Source organism: Sander vitreus, chromosome 17, assembly GCF_031162955.1.
Source record: "Sander vitreus isolate 19-12246 chromosome 17, sanVit1, whole genome shotgun sequence".
NCBI lineage: Eukaryota > Metazoa > Chordata > Actinopteri > Perciformes > Percidae > Sander > Sander vitreus.
Window position 1 is genome coordinate 1,477,780 of NC_135871.1, and position 20,264 is coordinate 1,498,043.

At 39.8% G+C, this 20,264-nt stretch overlaps 1 protein-coding gene across 1 annotated transcript in view; it reads right to left on the reverse strand.

Annotated features, from left to right (window-relative positions):
* LOC144532493 (uncharacterized) overlaps positions 1–20,264 on the reverse strand; it is a 68,335-nt gene continuing 48,071 nt past the window's right edge. The window contains exons 5-8 of the mRNA XM_078273279.1: positions 13,071–13,198; positions 9,923–10,044; positions 3,358–3,462; positions 1–2,688 (exon numbers count right to left, since the gene is read on the reverse strand). Of these exons, the coding sequence (XP_078129405.1) occupies positions 3,366–3,462; positions 9,923–10,044; positions 13,071–13,198 (347 nt within the window). The 3' untranslated portion in view covers positions 1–2,688; positions 3,358–3,365. The remainder of the gene's footprint in view (positions 2,689–3,357; positions 3,463–9,922; positions 10,045–13,070; positions 13,199–20,264) is intronic.

Here is a 20,264-nt window from a genome sequence, read left to right on the forward strand (position 1 = left end):
TGTTCTTTTGGTTTAACTTTATTTTGAAAAATAAATTTGAATATTGATGCAATATGCATATTGCAACATATAATACATACACAGTTGTCTGACGTCCTACAGGTAAACATCAGATATAATTTACACAAAAAACAGTTATGGTATTACAAAATTCAACATACATCCCTTCCTTTACTGAACGACCCGACACATTTTACCTCTTTGGAGTACAATATAATATCATACTTAGACTATACTAAGTATCCCATGGTATCATTATATCTAAACAGTATTGATGAAGCATTACCATGTATAATGGTGGTATAAGAAAGCTCTGTTGTGGTGTGTGTCCTAAATATGGAAGAGGATTAGGGTCACAGGTGAAAAAATGTATTGAGTTCTGAGTTTAAAGTCAGAATTATGAAAATAAAGTCTGAATTCTAAAAAGAAAAATCAGAATTCTGAGATTCAAGTCAGAGTCTCAGAATTCTGACTTTATTTTAAAATACTTCAAAACACTTTTTTTTTTTTTTTTACTTTTTCTTTTTACAAAAAGAATAAAGTCAGAAGTCTGACTTTATTCTCAGGATTCTAAGATTAAAGTCAGAATTCTGACTTCTTTCTCAGAATTCTGACTTTAAAATCAAAACTCAAATAAGGTGTGACCCTAAGCCTCTTCCGTACCTAAACAACAAAGCAGCTGCTACTTAATGTTTGCTGTCAAATCAAAAGATATTTTACTGGTTACTCTGTAGAGAGAAAAAGGTTATTGTTGTTTTTTATCATCTTTTGGTCTCCATGCATAGTGCTAAACCGGGATGAGGGTCAGAACAAGTGATCCTGCAATCTGCCAATAATAGAGGTTGCTGAGAATCATAAAAGTTATGAGCTATTACATTTATTATAACCTAAAGCACAAAAAAATTGTAGAAATAGCAACTTTTCAATGGTGTTCAGTTTGTGTATTTACATCTCTGTTCACCAAGAAATGTATGTAAATCAAGACAACCCCTATGAAAAAGCACTGCGCTAGCAAAATACCGTCTCCATGGTCAACTACATACATATATATATATATATATATATATATATATATATATATATATATATATATATAAAACTGGGTTGGCTTTAAAGGTGTGTTCAGACTGTACCTTAGGCAAATTTCTGAGGTAGCTCGACTGCGTATGAAGTTAATGCAAAGAAAGAAGTGGATGCCAATGGTTGCAAATTTTCCTCTGGGCAGCACGAACTGAGGCAAAGATGCCATTATGTCAACTGAAATGTTCAAACTTTGGGCTTATCCTAAATGTTTCTGACTTTAATTTATGAACATCCAAAGACAAAAGGGAAAGCAGAGCAGTCTGCAAAACAACAGAAAGAACCATGGTTCATGCTGTTTTAAGGACAATGTGTAGGCTACATTGCTAGCTAACTACAGCTAATGTCTGTAGAGTCTGTACATTGGCAAACATTTTTGCTTTTGGGGCGACCTCTAGCTCATCCCTTCTCTCTCTTCCTTTCTGAGTCTATCTCCACAATCTAATAAAAAATGTGTATCGTCAATTTGGTCCACTAAAAGTTCTGTTTTTGCTGCTGAATGGCTCAGATTAATATATAACTATTAAGTGTCTGACAACATTATGGAAAGGATCCCTACAGAGATAGACCTTTTTAAAACCTATTTAAGACCTTTCTGTTTAACCAGAACCAGATCTGAGGTCGCAAGCGCTACACCCACCAGACTCCATTTAAAAAACAATACTTTTAGCGTGTATAGAGCCAATATATTTTCACATGTAAATCGGTAAATGCTGTGTTTATTTCAACCAAAACTAGAGTTGTGATGGTTGGAAAAGTGGAAAGACGACCCAAAACGTCTTTTCATAGTTTTATTTTGTTTCTGTCGACTTTGAATGAAGTGTGTTTTACAATGCTAAAATTATTTGTTTATTTACATGGAGTCTGGTGGTTTAGCGAACTCAATTTCGCGGATGTTTTTATGTTTTATAAAAAGGATCTTACTCTTTAACAGAAAGGTCGACCTCCTTAGAAATCCTTTCCATAATGTTGTCAGAAACGTAGAAAAATAATCTGAGCCTGTCAGTGGCAAAACAAGCACTTTTGTGAAGGTAAATACAAGCTGAACAGTTGTCCTATTAACTTACATTGTAGCTGGTTATGCAACAACACACACACACACACACACACACACACACACACACACACACACACTATACAAAGCGGTGTGTGATTTGTCTTTAACACATTTACAACATCATATAAAATGGAAAGTTGTGAAATATGTGTATATTTCACATTAGTTGGATTGTTACAAAGGTTGCAGCATCCTAATGGAAACCTATAGGAGTGTAAATAGTATCAACAGAGAAAGTAATGCAGTTAGTTATATCACAGTGGAGATCATTTTGGACATATAGTAATTTCATTTTCTTAATTTCAGGAGAACATCACCTATATTTCCCATGTACCCTGCAATATACAGTTAATGAGTTTCACATAATTACTCTCATTCTCCCTTTCACACAGCACCAGCTGCCTCCTCTGAGTCCTTTCCTTTTCCACCATTGTTCTCTCTCTTCCTAATTCCCTCATTTTCCTTAACGGTTTCTTTTCCAGTCTTGAATCATCTCATCATCGTCACGGTGTCCTCCTCTTCCCCATGTGAGACCAATTGGATCTGAGGAACTGTGGAGACAAAGATGGAGGGCAGAGTTTAGAAATATTTCCCAATTTGCCACATTTTGCAGAAATACCTAGAAACAAATGAAGTGAGGACATTTTCCCAGATTTTGTCTGTGAAAACATATATGTGTACATATATGTATGCACTGATGCAGCTTGAATTTTCGAAGGCCCTTTTTGTACTTGTATAATAGTGTGTTTTGTAAGCAATATTCATGATGTTGATTTTTTATATTTTTGTTTACATTTTAGTGTTATTTAACACAAAAAGTATGAAGTTATGCCCTACGATGTTTTGTTTTTTGTGAGGATGCTTGCTGTGTTTTTCCTATATTTATGTATTAATGGATAATACATATCCATTAATATGCCTCAATATGAATGCTCTATATATAATTATGGTTCCTACAGAGGGGTTATATTTAAGTTTAAGCTCTATGGTAATGGATATGTGAATGAATGTTATGTATTTATGCCTGATTTCATGTTGATTTCTGCACAAAAACAGCCACCTCCTACTAACGATGGCTTCTCAGGATGTAACACCATTTGCCTGAAGAAAGTACCCAAACCAATTGCCCATTATCAAACTTTATATATTTTTTGCAAGTTCGACAGTGTGCAGGAGTTTTCTTTGCAGTCTGTGAAAAGATGAAAAGTAGTCTGCCCTACCTGTATGTTTATTGTAGCCACGGGAAGTCCAATTTGCTCTGGTGGCCCAAGGCAATCATGGAGTTCCTGTTTCTGGCAGCAGGTTCTACTGGTTCCAGATCAGGCCTGTACAGAAGAGGAGACAGTTAGGACTGTGAGCTATTGGCTTTTTACAGCATTCCTGGTAGACATCAGAGACTCTCCTTCAGCTTGCATCACAGCAGCTCAGCATGGGAGTGTCAGAAAACATACGTAGTTTATCATTATTAAAAACCAGCTCTTCTCCTTGGCCTTTGACACCACATGTTGACATTTTGATTTTATTGTTTTATGGTTTGGCCGTCCACTTGTTTTATGTCTTTTCATTTGTATTTTATGCCTGTGTGAGCAGCAGCGGTAGAAATATTCAGAGAATTAAAAGTAAAAGTACTCAATGCAGAAAAATCCTCCCATTTTAGAAACTGGAAACAATCAAAACAGTTGTGTAGTTTAATATATAATATAACTTTGTATTTTATAAACTACATGTGTTTTGTGTGCAGGAATCTTAATGTGTAAAGTAACTAGTAACTAAAGCTGTAACAGATGAATGTAGTGGAGTAAAAAGTACAATATTTCTCTCTGAAATGTAGCGGAGTAGAAGTAGAACGTGGCATGAAAAGAAAAGAATCAAGTAAAGTACAAGTACCTCAACATTTGGACTTAACCCTCGTGTAGTTTTCACGTCGCCATGAACTTTTTGTCATCCAGGTCAAAACTTTTTTTGGCGCTTTTTCCAAACTTGGCGTTTTTTTAGTGCTTTTGATGCTTTTTTAACCGTTTTTGTAACTTTTTTCAAAGCGTTTTATAAATTCATGGTCAATATATCTAAATGAAATTAAACCTAATTTTTTAGATAAAAAAGGCAGAAATTATGAATTATTTTGACTAATAGTTAAGATCAGATGATGTAGAGTGAATCACAGACTGGTTTATGTCAAAGTTTAGTCAGGATGCTGTTTTAAAACAATTTAAAAATGTTCTTATAAATGCTATAAAATTGACACCCTGGAAATCCAGAGTTCTCACAAGAGCACAATATGAATTAGCTCAGCGAGTCCCTCTGGCATTCAGTAATGATGCTCATTAACTACGCCCTTGTAGCCGAGCTGCACCAATCACATCGGTGTATCTGATATAGGCGGGCCTCTGGTAGCTAAGAGTTTAATCTACCAGTTAGCTCCTCTGGTAGCTAAGAGTTTAATCTATCAGTTAGCTCCTCTGGTGGCTAAGAGTTTAATCTACCAGTTAGCTCCTCTGGTAGCTAAGAGTTTAATGTACCAGTTAGCTCCTCTGGTAGCTAAGAGTTTAATCTACCAGTTAGCTCCTCTGGTAGCTAAGAGTTTAATCTACCAGTTAGCTCCTCTGGTAGCTAAGAGTTTAATCTACCAGTTAGCTCCTCTGGTAGCTAAGAGTTTAATCTACCAGTTAGCTCCTCTGGTAGCTAAGAGTTTAATCTACCAGTTAGCTCCTCTGGTAGCTAAGAGTTTAATCTACCAGTTAGCTCCTCTGGTAGCTAAGAGTTTAATCTACCAGTTAGCTCTGCTGGTAGATAAGAGTTTAATCTACCAGTTAGCTCCTCTGGTAGCTAAGAGTTTAATCTACCAGTTAGCTCTGCTGGTAGATAAGAGTTTAATCTACCAGTTAGCTCCACTGGTTTATTTCATTTATTTCTGATAAAAAAAAGTTGGAAAACGGGTCAAATTTGACCCGAGGACAGCACACGGGTTAAGTACAGTACTGGAGTAAATGGACTTACATTACTTACATTCCACCACTGTGTGTGAGTTATGCACTTTGTCAACTTTGGTTGTTTTAAAGTGCTCAGGAAATAAAGTTAGTTGATAGGTTGATTGATATATTGTCCATCATTCCTCCACTGTGAGCAGTGCTGCAGTTGGCCGGCGTGCACGTCTCAGCGGGAGGCTGCTGTTGTTTCTAAAGAATCCTGGACTCTAGCCATGTCTCCCCAGGCCTCAGCTTGAACCCATGGGCTAATTCTCCCACTCCTCCAGGCATACCTCAGGCCTGACTCTCCACCCCCCACCCCTGTTCGTCTAGGTCTGTGCCAAGCCCCGGTCAGGACAGAGGGAGGGGCTGAAGGGCCAGTGGTGGAATGTAACTAAGTACATCATGTACTCAAGTACTGTACTTAAAGGTGCTGTAGGTAGGATTGCGAAGATCCAGGACTTAGCCAAAAAATGTGAATATCGACAACTTCTCAGTCCCTCCCCCCTTTCCGCTAAAGCCCAGAACAGTCTCCTAAGCCCCTCCCCCCACAAGGGAGAATTAATGTGTGTGCATGAGCAGTGATTGACACGCAGTTAGACACCCCACTTGGCCCTGATTGGTGCATCTGAACAGGGAGCTGTGCAGTGCTTGAATTACGTGGGAGCCAGAGGGAGCCGAGCTCCCATAGAGTGAGGACTGGCTCCCATGAAAGCAACAAAGTCAAAACTCTGAGGGGGTCTCTCATATCTGAAGGTGTCTGCCATATGTGGCATTGTAATTTAATCTTAAACAACGCTCATTATCCATCCCTGTGCGGTCTCTTACCATTAAAGACGTTAAATTAAAATATAAAATATAGGCTACTACGGGACGTAGACCTGAGCCTACCCTACGCTCATGAACGCAGCATGACTGCACTTCACCACCACACCACTAGGCTATGTGAGCAAACCGCATATAGGCTACGATTACTTTGACAGCACTCGCAAGTCCGAAGAAGTCACCTTGCTTTTAGCTTAATGTGCTTTTGAGGTAAATACCACCAATACATCTTAAATAAATAAATCTGTAGCTATCCTCTGCCATTCAGAGCTCCCGAAAAGTTCCCAGATATTTTGAAACACCTGTCAGCAATACAATGCAATCTCTGATGGCGGAATATTCAGTGAATAGGCTTCCCGACAACATCGCAGTGCAAATTCCAATTGTTCGTCTATTTATTTCTACGTTTCAACACACGAGACGACTGAACACCCAGGTGTTGTTACCACTACGTGTACGTTATAAGACTAGAACATAGTTTGGCGGTGCAATGGCTTTATTCATTTCTGCCAGTTAGTGCATTTCCCCTGTGTAGAAGTCAAAGACTACAGGTGGGCTGGTTCAAATGAGTTACATTTTATTTCATTGTGAAATTGAGAATGACACTGAGAATAAATCGTTTAGTCTATTTCTTTGTATTGCGAAATTGAAATGAAATATGGACTATTACAATCAATAATATGTTGAAATTAATTAAAAGGACTCCATTTCTGTAAAAAAAGAAATCTCTGTCTGTTGTGTGCGTGTGTCAAGTTATAGCCTAGGCCTACCGTGCGCATATACTGCGCAAAAAGCGCCACTCGCGCCTATACTATTTAATTGTATAGCCTTGTTAAGCTGTGCGTGGGGTGTGCCAACTTTTTTTATGAGATAGAGAGACCCCCTTAAAGACAAAAAGATAATCTGAACAGGGAGCGGTGGATTTTTGCAAATCTCACTACAGGCTGTAGGTGGAGCCAGAGGAGCCAGATTATTTTTTAATGACCTGCTTCATGTAGTTCTACTGGAACATAGGATCAGTTTCAGCAAATATGACAGAAAGGTAGTTTTATAAGTCTTACCTACTGCACCTTTAAGTGCAGATGTTGAGTAGGGATGGGTCTCGAGACTCTTAAGTTCCAAATTTCTCAAAACCTGAAAATCAATAAGGTAGTGGAACTGGATGCCGCGAGCATCGCTCTGTGGGCCGCTTCCTCAGCGACTGAGACGGAGGACATCAAACAGTCACAGACTCACAGTTTTTGCAATAAAAGACAGAATAGTTCTGTTAAGATTAAGAATTTGTCGTCTCGTCTTTCCACCAAATAATAGAAAAGTATCGAAAATGGTATCGATAAAGACTTGGATCATTAAGCAGCCTCGAAAATGGGATCAATATCAACAAAAATGAACGATCTCCATACCCGGAGGTACTTGTACTTTACTTGAGTCTTTTCTTTTCATGCCACTTTCTACTTCTACTCTGCTACATTTCAGAGAGAAATATTGGACTTTTTACTCCACTACATTCATCTGTTACAGCTTTAGATACTAGTTACTTTACACATTAAGTTTCCTGCACACTAAACACATGTACTTTTTACAATACGATTTTGAATTATAAATGAAACTAGCCAACATGATTTGCCAATGATTAGACCATTAAACACACAACTGTTTGGATCATTTCCAGTTTCTAAATGTCAGGAATTTTCTGCATTGAGTACTTTTACCTTTATTACTTTAACAACATTTTACAGACTGTTACTTAAGTAACACTTTTAATGCAGGACTTTTACTTGTAACAGAGTGTTACATGTGCCTCTGGTGTGTGTGTCTGGTTTTCTCCCTCTGTCCCTCTCTCTCTCTCTGTCCCTCCTCCCTCTGCCTGTTGCACACCTGAGCGTAATTAGTGCTCAGGTAGAGAGTGTGTGCGTGTGTGTGTGTGTGTGTGTGTGTGTGTGTGTGTGTGTGTGTGTGTGTGTGTGTGTAAGGGGGGGGGTGATAAGAAGGCAGAGCGTGAAGGGACAGAGGCACGTGGAGAGCACACACAGCAGAACACTATAGACCTTTTTCACAGCAGACATGTTGACATGTCATAGTAGGAAAAGCACAGGTGTATTCAAACCCATTAATGATGGCTGCATTCCACTTAGGAGAGGCCCTGGTATTGTGCAGGCTGACTCACTGAAATATCTCTCTGGGACACTTGATGGAACTGAGCCATCGTTGAGGTTATCAATCTCAGCTGTGCTTTTCCTACTATGACAAGTCAACATGTCTGCTGTGAAAAAGGGCCATGAAGGAGTTTCCTCCTCACCTTTTTTCTCCACAAGCAAGTTTGTGTTTACACATAGGTGCTGGAGTTTTATTATTTTAGTTTATTATGTTAGTTTGGGCTGGAGATTACCGGTAGTTCAGTTATTCGTCTCTTTTGTTTGTTCTAGGATTATTTTACCCTTTTTAGGTAATTTAGGGGGAGACGCGGGGAGCGATGGCCCACTGCGAGGTTGGTCCAGCATCTTCCCATCTTTTGTTCTTTTTGGCCGGGGTCTCCAGTCCTTTTTGTTTCTCTTTGTTTGCTACTTTTGGGAATATTTTTTTTATTATTTAATAAAGCTTGTTGGTTAATTGTTAACTTTGTGACTGGCATTCTTTTTTATATGTTGCATCCTCCAATCCAATCAGTGTTAGTACTTTTACTTAAGTAAAAGATCTGAATACTACTTCCACCAATGACCCTGGCCATGACCTCCCCCCCCCCACACACACACACACACCTTCTGTCTGAGTCCTACATGTACAGCCTCTCAAATAAAGATCAAACACAGTTCATCCAGTCTGACCCCTCCGCTCGCAGGCAAAAATGGAGCTGATCACTCCTTCTATGTCTATCTGCCAGGAAGCTGTCACACTCTACACTCTACTATATCAGATGCCTTTCTCCTCCCCCTAATGCTGGCCTTTTTCCCACTTCAGTCGGATTACTTGCATTCCTTCTCTTTTTTTAGGTTTTGTTTAACATACAAGGGAGAGCACAGGGGGAAGGATAATCAGGTTTGGGCTTTCTCAGGGAGTTTGGAAGAGATTTAAAGTGTTTTTTTGTGTCATACTAGAAAACAGGATCAAATCATGATTAATGGACCAAATATCATTATTTACAAAAAAAAATCCAGGAGCTAGATGTAGAAACGATGCCTACACCTTTTCCCCCCGCATAAACAGTTTTTTTATGAAGGAAGAATGTGTAAAATGTGTGCACCTCAGGCTGACTTCAGACCAGCGTTAGCACGGTTTGAGCTGAGATCGCTGCAGGTGATGTAATGAGGAGAATGAGATAGGTATTGTTTTTAGTTTGTATGCTAATGTCACTGATGGTGTTCATTTTGCTGCACAGCCTTCTGTAAAATGTCAATCAAAGGTGCATTAATACATTTAATTTTAAATAACTCATGAGTGATGAATTTCATCATTCTTTTAATTTACATTTGAGCCATTATCTCCCTGTTAGTGATCGTTTAATTTGATCCTGAATGGTGAAGCACTTTGTAAAGCCAGGGATAGAGCGATGAAGTTTAATAATAATAATAATAATGATGATTGAGATTTTTTTCCGGGATGATGGTTTGCAGAGAAGATGATGTATTAGCAGTATGGATGCTACAAATAGTCACAGCCGTGGCCCTTAAGTTAGGGCTCAGTGCAGGCCAGGCAAGTTCTTCCACACAAAACTGGGAAACACATTTTTTTATGGACCTGGCTTTGTGCCGTCCCTCAACCACTGGCACAAAGTTGGAAGAACACTGTTGCATAAAATATCATCACATCCTGCAGCATTAAGATTAAGATTCCCTGCAATGGAGTATGCGGTCTGGACCAAACCATAAAAACATCTCCAGAAGAAAATTAAACCAAAGTATGTTGACAGTGGTCATGTTTTACTTAGTGTTGATTTAGTATAATGGTCCATATCCAGAATATACAGCACAGAGTAAGTCCGTAGTGTGTTCCTTACATGTAGAGTTGTGGGCAGGACATCTTCAGTGAGGTGGAAGTCAGTCCCAGCCTGCTTTGGTTCCTCAGCTTAGATTTCCTCACCAGGTCTTTGACTCGGCCCCATGTACAGTTTTCACTCAGCTGAACAACAAAGACACGCAACAACAACACAAGTGACTACAAGACCAAAGTTGTAAAGCCCTGCCTGCAGCCCCCACACGCCTTAGTGCTTGTTCAGGTGTGCTTCCAACAGATGTCGTGTCAAAGACTGTTCCCCGTAGATTTGTGTTTCTTGCTACTATCGATCTAATTGGAGATGAAGAGCCAGTCATAATTGACCTTCTTTAATCCTCCGATTGGTTAATTTTAATGCAGTGACAAGTAGAGTGAGTGCGTTGAGTGTGTGTATATATATATATATATATATATATATATATATATATATATATATATATATGTAAACTGCGTGACAGGGGTTATTATTGCACGTTAATATGGATAATAGTAAACAATTGCTGAGCATGGAATAGATTTTTGTTCGCTCAAACTTGCTTGTGTATAATTTCTCTTCAAACTGCAATGTATGTACTTTCAAAATATATTTCTCTGTGCTCAAAAAAATACAATTGCTCGCTCAGAAATTAGGCAACAAGTGCTCACATATTGCACCATATTAACCTTTATATGTTCAGACATAAAGTGATGCAAATCTGTGCAAATTGGCCGGCGGGACCGTTTGTGCAGTCCTTATTGTTGACAGCCAGTGTACCAAATATACATAGCAGTGGATGCACTCTCAGTTTTTCCCCTCCAGTCTCTCTCCTTTGTCCTCTCGTCTCGGTACGCGTTCATAAAGCCCACAGATACACACACATCCTTCTTTCCATTTTCAACTCATGCAGATGGATTCACGTCTAATCGCGTCTCTCCCTTGATTTTGTATACATTTGCGCCATGTCTTAAACTTGTCTCCCGTTTGGTATGAAAACAGCTTTACACTAAAGAAGGGGTCTTCAATGTTTTTTTAAGGCCAAGGTCCCTTCAGCTGAATAAGAGACGGAGTAGGGATCCCTCACTCCTGTATAACATTAAGTTAAGTTATTAACTGGGCCTACAATAACGGCTGCCTAGAGCCTTTACACATAACTTTTCATAGTGCATACAATACTAAGCTTAGAAAATAATAATTGTTAACATATTCATGTATTCATACATCATGTTTTGTTAAAATGTGGAACAGTTAAGTTTACCTGTATCTGTGATGGCTTCCTTACTCATAGGACAGTAACCCTATATCAATGTTAATTATTTATCTTAACAAATAATATGTTGGATTCATGTTAATTTATATTTTCAGACAGGAAATACTATCAAACAATAATTTGGTGGCCCCCCTGCAGTAACTCTGAGGACCCCCTAGGAGTCCCAGACCCCCTGTTGAAGATCTCTGCACTGAAGTTACAAACATGTACAGTAGAACCGCAGACTAATGTTTGTCCTTAATTGTTCTGCAACAAGGGTCATTAAAATCAAAAGACTGTACTGGCAACAACATATTCCCAGTAGATCTCATGGCATAATGCTGTTTTTAAAGTACCTTGTGTTCAAACTTAAAATTTTACGTTCTGTAACATTCAGAGAATATGCAAGGTGGCAACCTTCCATGTGAATTTATGGGAAGTAACGGGAATACAAATGAACTTATAGTGGTTATCTGCTCAGGCTGTATTATTTGCAGATAGAATCAAACATTTTACCATATCATAAGCCGACATCCATCCATTGCCAAATAAATCCATTAATTTAGCAAATACATGCAGTGTGAAATGTCAATGCAGTAGTGTGCGCTGCACATGTGATGGAGAATGCACTGTACATATAGAGGGTTGTCATTTCACTGAATTCATATTTAATGGGATTCTTAATGTGATGGAAGAGTGGTGCTGAATGCAGTGCAGCTTACAATTCTATTCAATGGTCATAACAAAGTATTGCTTTTTTTGATGTGTATTTCACTGTATACAATAAGTTCACTATTAAAAGGTATGCTTTTAAAATTGAAATTGTGCAAATGTCCCCAAATTCCCAAGCTTAACTTCCCTTGGAGCTTAAAACAAGCAATATCCTCCCGCTACATTAATTACGGTAAATTCCCAGCAGGTGGGGCCCTTGTAAAGGGCCTACTCCAAAGTATCTCATTCATCATGTGTCATCAGTGAGAGTTCTGCTGCCATAAAGACAGTTAACAGAGGAGGTGGATGTTGGGCAATCTTAAGTGATTCACTGTGTGTGTGTGTGTGTGTGTGTGTGTGTGTGTGTGTGTGTGTGTGTGTGTGTGTGTGTGTGTGTGTGTGTGTGTGTGTGTGTGTGTGTGTGTGGGTGGGGGACGGGAGCAGGGCCTCTCATGCGCAGCACCGGTCCTAATTTCTGAAGAATGTGAATCATTGCTAAAATATTTGTTTTTAAGACCATCATGGATCATACATGTTAAAGGTCGTGCAATCTGTGTATATTACAGTGTTAATACTAAGAAGCAAACTAGCTATCTAGCTGAAAACTGGGCATTCATTTCCTCAATACTGGCAGTACTCATATATCCTATGTAAGCAAAGGAAGTTAAATACCTTTAATGTAGATAGGAAGTAATGTCTTTATTTTATAAGTCATTTATCAAATCTGTTCTTACTTTTGCCAAGACTGCTTGGTACGGTAAGCTGAACATCAGGGACAAAAACCACCTAAACTGTAACATGAAAGTGGCTGGTAAGGTGATAGGTATCCCACAGACCCCCTTGGCTGCCATCTTGGACCAGCAAGTAGACTACTCCCCAAGACCCGGTCTATATTAGATTGCACAAACCTTAACTGTGAGTTTGAATGTCAAATTGGGTTCTGTATATTGTATGTAAAGGAAACATTTTTGTACTTTATGTTTTTGTATTTTGTCGTTTATGTGCTTTTTTTAAAATCATGCTCTTGACTGCAGATCAAGTTTCACATGTGGTATAATGAAGTGACAAAAGACTGAAAAAGAAGTCTTTGAGGACTTTCAAAAAGCACTATATGAATCCAATGTATTATTATTATGTATTTACATGAAAAGTTTCTTTATTGGATAATACCAAGACACTGCTGAAGTGGACCTGTAACATGTGCACATGACTCACCCTGCGCTGGGGGGCGGAGAGTCCATCCGTGCTGTCCCCGAGGAAGCGGACCTCCCCCTCAGTGTAACTCCTTCGGTTCAAGCCTTTCCTCCACAGAGGGACGGGAGTCAAACCCTCAGCGCTCATGTCTGAAAAACACATAAACACAAGACGTGGTTACAGTGTGTGAGTGGGAGAGACGGCCTGGCTAAGCAACGGTGAGATCAGTATTCATATGGTCCATTCTGCCGTTTTGGAAGGCAGTTGATTCATTTTACAGTTATTTGGTAGTGCATTTAACTGCCACCAGAGGCCCCTTTAGCAGCAAATGACAACACATTCTGACTCCCATCGCGTAAAATACAGACGCTTGAGCATGTGCCTTTGGGGTTGTTATTGACTATTGACATCACTTTTGACGCTCTGGGTCAGGACGTACATTTAACTGGCATGCGGCACAATAACGGGACAGTTAAGTTTAGGAAAATATGGGGGGTGGGCTTATAAAAGATATGTTTCCATGACAAGCGGGGACAAGAACGGGACATGAACCCCGGTCTCCTGGGTGAAAGTCCTGTGTTGTTTCCTTCCTACTACTCTCTACCGTTGTGTCTCTTAACCCTTGTGTTGTCAACACTTTTTCTGATGTTTTGGTCTCTTTTTTCGACACTTTTGGCGCCTTTTTCAATGTTTTTGGCTCTTTTTTTGACGTTTAACGCTTCTTTTCACTACCATGTATAAACACCACTAATGGCGCTTTTCCATTACATGGTACCTGCTCGACTTGTCTCGACTCTACTCGCCTTTTTTGTTTTTCCATTACGAAAAAAAAGTACCTGGTACCTGCTAACAGGTACTTTTTTTAGTACCACCTCAGTCGAGGTTCCAAGCGAGCTGAGGCGAGCCGAAAAGGTGACGTAAAAGCGACAGATGGGGGTGTCCTTCTTCTCTTAGTTAATGGCGGATTGCAAACAACTTTTAGGTGCATACCGCCACCTACTGTGCTGGACGGGGGTGTCCTGAACAAACCCGCTATTTTTAAATAGTTTAGCCAGCTGTGTTTTTTTTTTTTGCTGCCTCCAGCTTCATTTGAAACTAAATGTGTCTTCTGGCTGTGGCAACAACAACACACCTTCCACGTTCTGTGTGTGTGTGTGTGTGTGTGTGTTGCGTTAAGGTCACGGCAGTTTCCTGTGGCGTCGCTTGTTTTACAGTTCTGCGGAGGCTCCAGGCAGAGCTTTCGCCATAGCCTACGTACACACACACATGGCTGGCTCGACGCACACACCAGCGCACAAGTATAAACATCAGGCCACTTACATCGGCTACGGTGAAAGCTCTGCGTGGAGCCTCCACAGAACTGGAAAACAAGCTCAAGTGGCCTGATGTTTATACTTGTGCGCTGGTGTTTGCGTCGAGCCGGCATATAACGACCAGCCACGCTGAGGCGGTACTAACATCTGCAATGGAAAACGGACGCACAGTGTGTCGAGGCGAGGCGAGTCGAGCAGGTACCATATAATGGAAAAACGCCATTACACCAACTTACTACCACTATAGTTTTACACTTATTTTTGGAATTCATGGTCAATTAAAAACCTCATTTATAGGAAACTATACCTAAGTCTCAAGTTAAAGGCGCAAAGATGACACTCAATGGCAAATAGATAAAGCTGCCTTTTAAAGACACCAAAGCGCCTCTTTAATACCAGCCCGTGAGATGCCAAAGTCAGAAACGTCCTATATCTACACATCGACACAGAGTGGCTTTAAAGCTGCGTAATTATTATTATTGTCATCATCATCAGCAGCAGCAGCAGCAGCATCATCATCAACCTTTTTTTAGTTCTCAGAGGTACATTTGAGAGCAAGCTCTCATTTTCAATGTAGCCGAGACTAAATGAATACCCATTAAAATGTAGAACACAAAACACCAACAGTGCAAAAAGTGTAAAATACAATGACTGGAATCGAAACAAGGACATGCAAGTCACTAAAACAATTACGTAAAATCAAAGACATACTGTATATATTTACATAATAAAAGAATCAAGATAGAGACAAGGACATTTAAGTAACTAAAAACAATTACGAAAACGCTCTAAACTGGCCATATGTCAGAAGGAAATTTAATTGAAATAACTGTTGAAGCCTGTTGGTTGGAGCATTCAAAGGAACGCCGATTTCCCTAGCTCTGACTGTACCCTTGGGGCCTTAAGTAAGAGCAGGTTGTTGGATCGTGTGTGAGGGACTAACAGTGCAGCAATATAAGGAAGGAGCATTCTGGTACTGTGCTAGTGATTAAAGGCCCGCTTTTACACAGTGGTGAGTATTGTAGCTGTCTCCAGTGATAAATCTGAGGGCAGAATGATAAACTGTGTCCTGGCGTTTAAGATTGGAAGTAGCAGCACTTCTATAGATAACATCTCCATAATCTTGCGTTGCCAGACCTCCACAGCGCTGCGGAGGAAAGTCTGGCTAGTCCAGTATTCCAGGATGGGCGAAAAACGTGCTCTGGTTTATTGGCATTTCTTTGAACCAATGACAATCGTCTTGGGCGGTGCTAAGCTCCGGCTGTAAAATAGTCTCGCTGAGGAACTTGTTTTGGTGTAACAGGCTCGTACAAAAGTTATTTTAGTCTAGTCTAGCTAGCTGTCTGGATTTACCCTGCAGAGATCTGAGGAGCAGTTAACCATAGTCCTCATTAATCCACCAGAGGTTAGAACGCCAACACAAAGGAGGTGATGGCAATCCGTCCAGAAATGAGGGGGTTCCAGCGGCATTTCAAGCGGAACCTGAACAATCCCAGAAATGAAAGGTTGTCAATATAGACTACTTTCTCTGCTTGTAATGATAGGTTTGCTTTTACACAGTGGTGAGTATTGTAGCTGTCTCCAGTGATAAGTCTGAGGGCAGAATGATAAACTGTGTCCTTAAGATTGGAAGGGGCAGCACCTAGATAACCTCTCCATAATCAAGCACTGAAAGGAAAACTGCTTCAACAATCCTTTTCCTGCTTGGCATGGGGACGCAAGACATGCTTCTGTAGAGGAAGCCAGGTTTTTGTTTCAAATAAGATTATTGTCATCAGAATCAGAATCAGAAAGGAGTTTATTGCTACAGTAGTTAGCCTATGTGGAATTTGCCTTGGTGAAACACAAACATATTAAACATCAATAAGAAATAAACAATACATTCAGAAACAGAAACAACTGGAACTGCAAGCAGTTATGAGGGGGTCCAAGCCTCTTCATCCTCATCATCTTTATTGCTGTTATTATTAATAATATTATTGTTTGGCCACCTGGGGTCGACAGAGCAAGTAGAAAACTTCTGACATATTATCATCTTATAAAGTGGTTATTGGCATGTTGACCCTTGTGTTGTTCATGGTCAATAAACCTAATTTAAATGTCAATATACCTAATTTTTGAATATAAAAAACAGAAATTATGAATTATTTTGACTAATAGTTAAGATCAGAGGATGTTGAGTGAAAGTTTAGTCAGGATACTGTAAAACCATTTCACTTTTCAATAAAACAACCACATTTCAATGGAAGTAATCATTCATTTTCCCTGTGAAGAATGCTGCATGGGTTCCATATAACCTACATCTATGCATTTTGGGAAATTTGGTTATAAGAAACCCATTTTTCTGATATAAAGAATTATGAAAATGGGTCAACACAAGAATGACTTATTTACACAATCAGCAGAGAGGGACCAACGCTGCATTTTGAGTCCAACCCATGGTCCTAAAAGTCACATTTACATAGTGCTGAAGGAGTTTGACTTATCTTAGCCTAAATGTATTTCTCGCTTGGGTTATGTTCACTGGCAAATGATTTTCCAGTCCATGATGCACGTATCTTATTGAATTACACAGAGGCCTTCAGGAGGTGGTTGGGGTGGACAGTGGGAGTACACAGCACAGGAATCTGACACCGGAGAATGGAATTTGTGCATGCGTGGATCCCAGCACCATCGGGACCTCTTCAAACTGTTCAGCTTTTTATTATTTTTCCAGTAGTACTGCTGCCTACACCGTAAAAGTTACGCAAGTGAACATTTCAGGGTAGTGGTATAGACTAGTGCACGTACCTCAGACAGATATTCACCGGCAGGTGATATTATAATCAAGGCGTTTTGGCCAGAACCTCCCACACCATGCATCGCACATTCACGATTCTTACATCCACGCGTTAGCTGAATCTCCTGATATATATATTTCTGCCTGTTTGGTTAAGCTTAGATAAGAGAAGAGATTGTGGTTTTGATTAAATATTAGACAAAAAAGCAAGTATGTTTTGTTCTGTGTAACCATTGACATTTTCTGCCATTTTTCACTACCCACAACCAGTTTATTGCCAATATGTCATTTTTAATTTCATCTATACTTTGTATTGATCCTCAATGGGTAAAAAAAGTTTACATTCTGTTTTCTTTAGACACACTACACACAGGCCTGAAATACACACACACACACACACATGCTCAGGTCCTGTACATGCACAGATGGAGAGATGTCAGAGTGAGGGGGGCTGTGACTGCTGGACAGGCGCCCAGAGCGGTTGGGGGGGGTTCGGTGCCTTGCTCAAGAGCACCTTGGCAGTGCCCAGGAGGTGAACTGGCATCTCTCCAGCTACAAGTCCACCCAACTCTTTACGGACTGAGCTACTGCCACCCCCCATATGTGTATATATATATATATTAGGGCTGTCAATCGATTCAAAAATGTAATCTAATTAATTACATACTCTGTGATTAATTAATCGAAATTAATCGCATACATAATTAACGGTGCCTGAACCGATACTTTTTAAAAAGTTAGAAAAGAAAAAAGAAGGCTACTAAACAACAGTTGGTGACATTAAAGAATGGCTTGTTTATTGCTAAGGCCATATGGTCAAAATTAAATGATTTAATAATAATGTATAACAATAACAATAACTTACGACAAAAACAACCACCAGATGTGAAATGGACATTTACAATTACATCAAATGCACCAGGAGGATGTAGTTTACCAGTTTCATTGAACGCACCGTCTGTGTTAGTATACATATATATATATATATATATATATATATATATATATATATATATATATATATATATACACACCATACATTTGTGGAGTGGATATTGTAGGGTAAAGAATTGTAACACATTGTCGGTGAAGAGCAGATGCTTCTGTAAACATGTTAATCAAAAGCTCATATTGTTGACAAAAAAAATACATTCCAGGAAGCATTCCATCTCCTTAAGAAATGTATTTGTAAACATAATTTTTAGGAGACAGGGTTGTTGGATTTGTGTTTCTTGCCACCCGATGAATATAAGTCACATGAACTAACTGCTCTCTTTGGTCTTCATTAACTGTCTCTTTAACAGCCAACCCTAATGCTAACGCTCCACTATTGACCAGCTAGCTCTAAATGTGCCAGTCGCTTCTCAGAGCTTTATTTTGTGAAAACAGCTGCCTGCTGCTGCTGGAAACAATGGTGATGAAGCCCTTATTCCCAAACTAGATTTCAAAAAGGTTTGACCTAGTCCAGTCAATAAATATTCTTATGAAGCCAGTTTCAGTCAAGCAGAAGTTCGGCATCTACACACTGTAACTTGACACTGACTTACAACATGTTTGTATCATTGTAGTGTAAGCTGTATGTTGCTCATTTACTCTACATAAGTTTGTTCTGTTAGGGAGAAGTGTTTGTTTACATGTTGAGAAGGGAGTGATGACTGTTATGACAAATGGTGATGGAACTCAGCACAGGCCTGTGTTTGCCTCTGTTCGTCCGTGTAAACACACCTCCCCTCATCACATAGGCTCACATTTCCACTCACCATGGCCCTCTGTGTCTCGTCTTTTTATGTGTAAGTACATGAAAGTCAGTCAATACACATTTGGAATGATTCTGTCTGAACTTTTGCATTGCTTTTTCCCCTTCGTCAGTGAATGCACCCAATATCCACAGTTCAGTTTTTCGCTTTCTCTAATTCATTAGTTTGTGCACCTGTTCCCGAGTAAACTGGTATATGACAATAAAATGGCCCATTCAGAGCTATTCACTCCGCTTACTGCACCTAATCTGGGCCTCCATCTCTCCTGACTTCTCAACCTCTTCTTGAGATCCAGTTTCCTGCCCATCAGAGGAAGAGCCAAGGCATTCCAGAGTCCGCGGGGCATTATGTGTTCCCGCCCTTAGCAGGATGCCAGGAATTCCGCCCGTGTCCCATTTGAGTCATAATTCCATCTTCGCCACTGGACCGGCGAGCTGTCAGCCACCACTGCCTCCTCGGGCAATGTGAACTGCTCCGAAAACAATAACATAACATGAAACCTAAGTACTGATAAAGCTTTGTAATAACATACAGATCCATTTCAGGAACATCTCAGACAAACACTGAAATTAAAACACAAATACGTAGTTGGGTGTGTGTGTGTTTGTTGACACATCCCACTGTGGCAGGTTATTAAGAGCTGATCCTACTAGTAATTAAATGCTATAGGTTAAACAGGGGTGGTTTCAGTAACCTCCAGGGCACTCAGCTGCATATCATAAACTCACAGAAAACTACCACTGTATGTCTCAGAGAAATAGCCTGTCCACTAAAGAATGAATGTTATATTCTCAAATCCCAATCCTTTCTCTGTACTATGAAGTTGCATCTACCAGTATATACTCGTACTTGTCCTGATATACAATGCCAACTTTGCATTCATCCCAACAGTTCCTACTGCAGCTTGTTGGGTCTAGTTTTTCTGCCAGTTATGATGACATTGTAATCACTTAAAGGAAGTCTGACAAACAAAGGGACAAGTTAGCCAGATTGTCTAACTCTAACATTGTCGAACCACGACCTTCCGATTGGTAGACAACTTCTCTACCTCCTAAACAACATGCAGTCTCCCATAACTATAAGAACTAGTGCAGTGTCCGTTCAAAACATGCCTGTTCAGAACGGGCCAATTGCTTAGCCTGTGGAATTGCTGCTTTCCGTTTTCTCGAGATGCACTCAACTTCACACTCACACTGCACTTTCTTGGGTCCTGAACACACCTGTCATGACATAGTTGTGTCACATACTCATGTTGTGGCTATTCACGGTCAACACCGTTGAAATACACTCTGGTTCACGGGGAAAAACACCAAAAACTAATTTTACTATTCAGCATTGGAGGCAACTGCCTTGGGGCCCATACAGC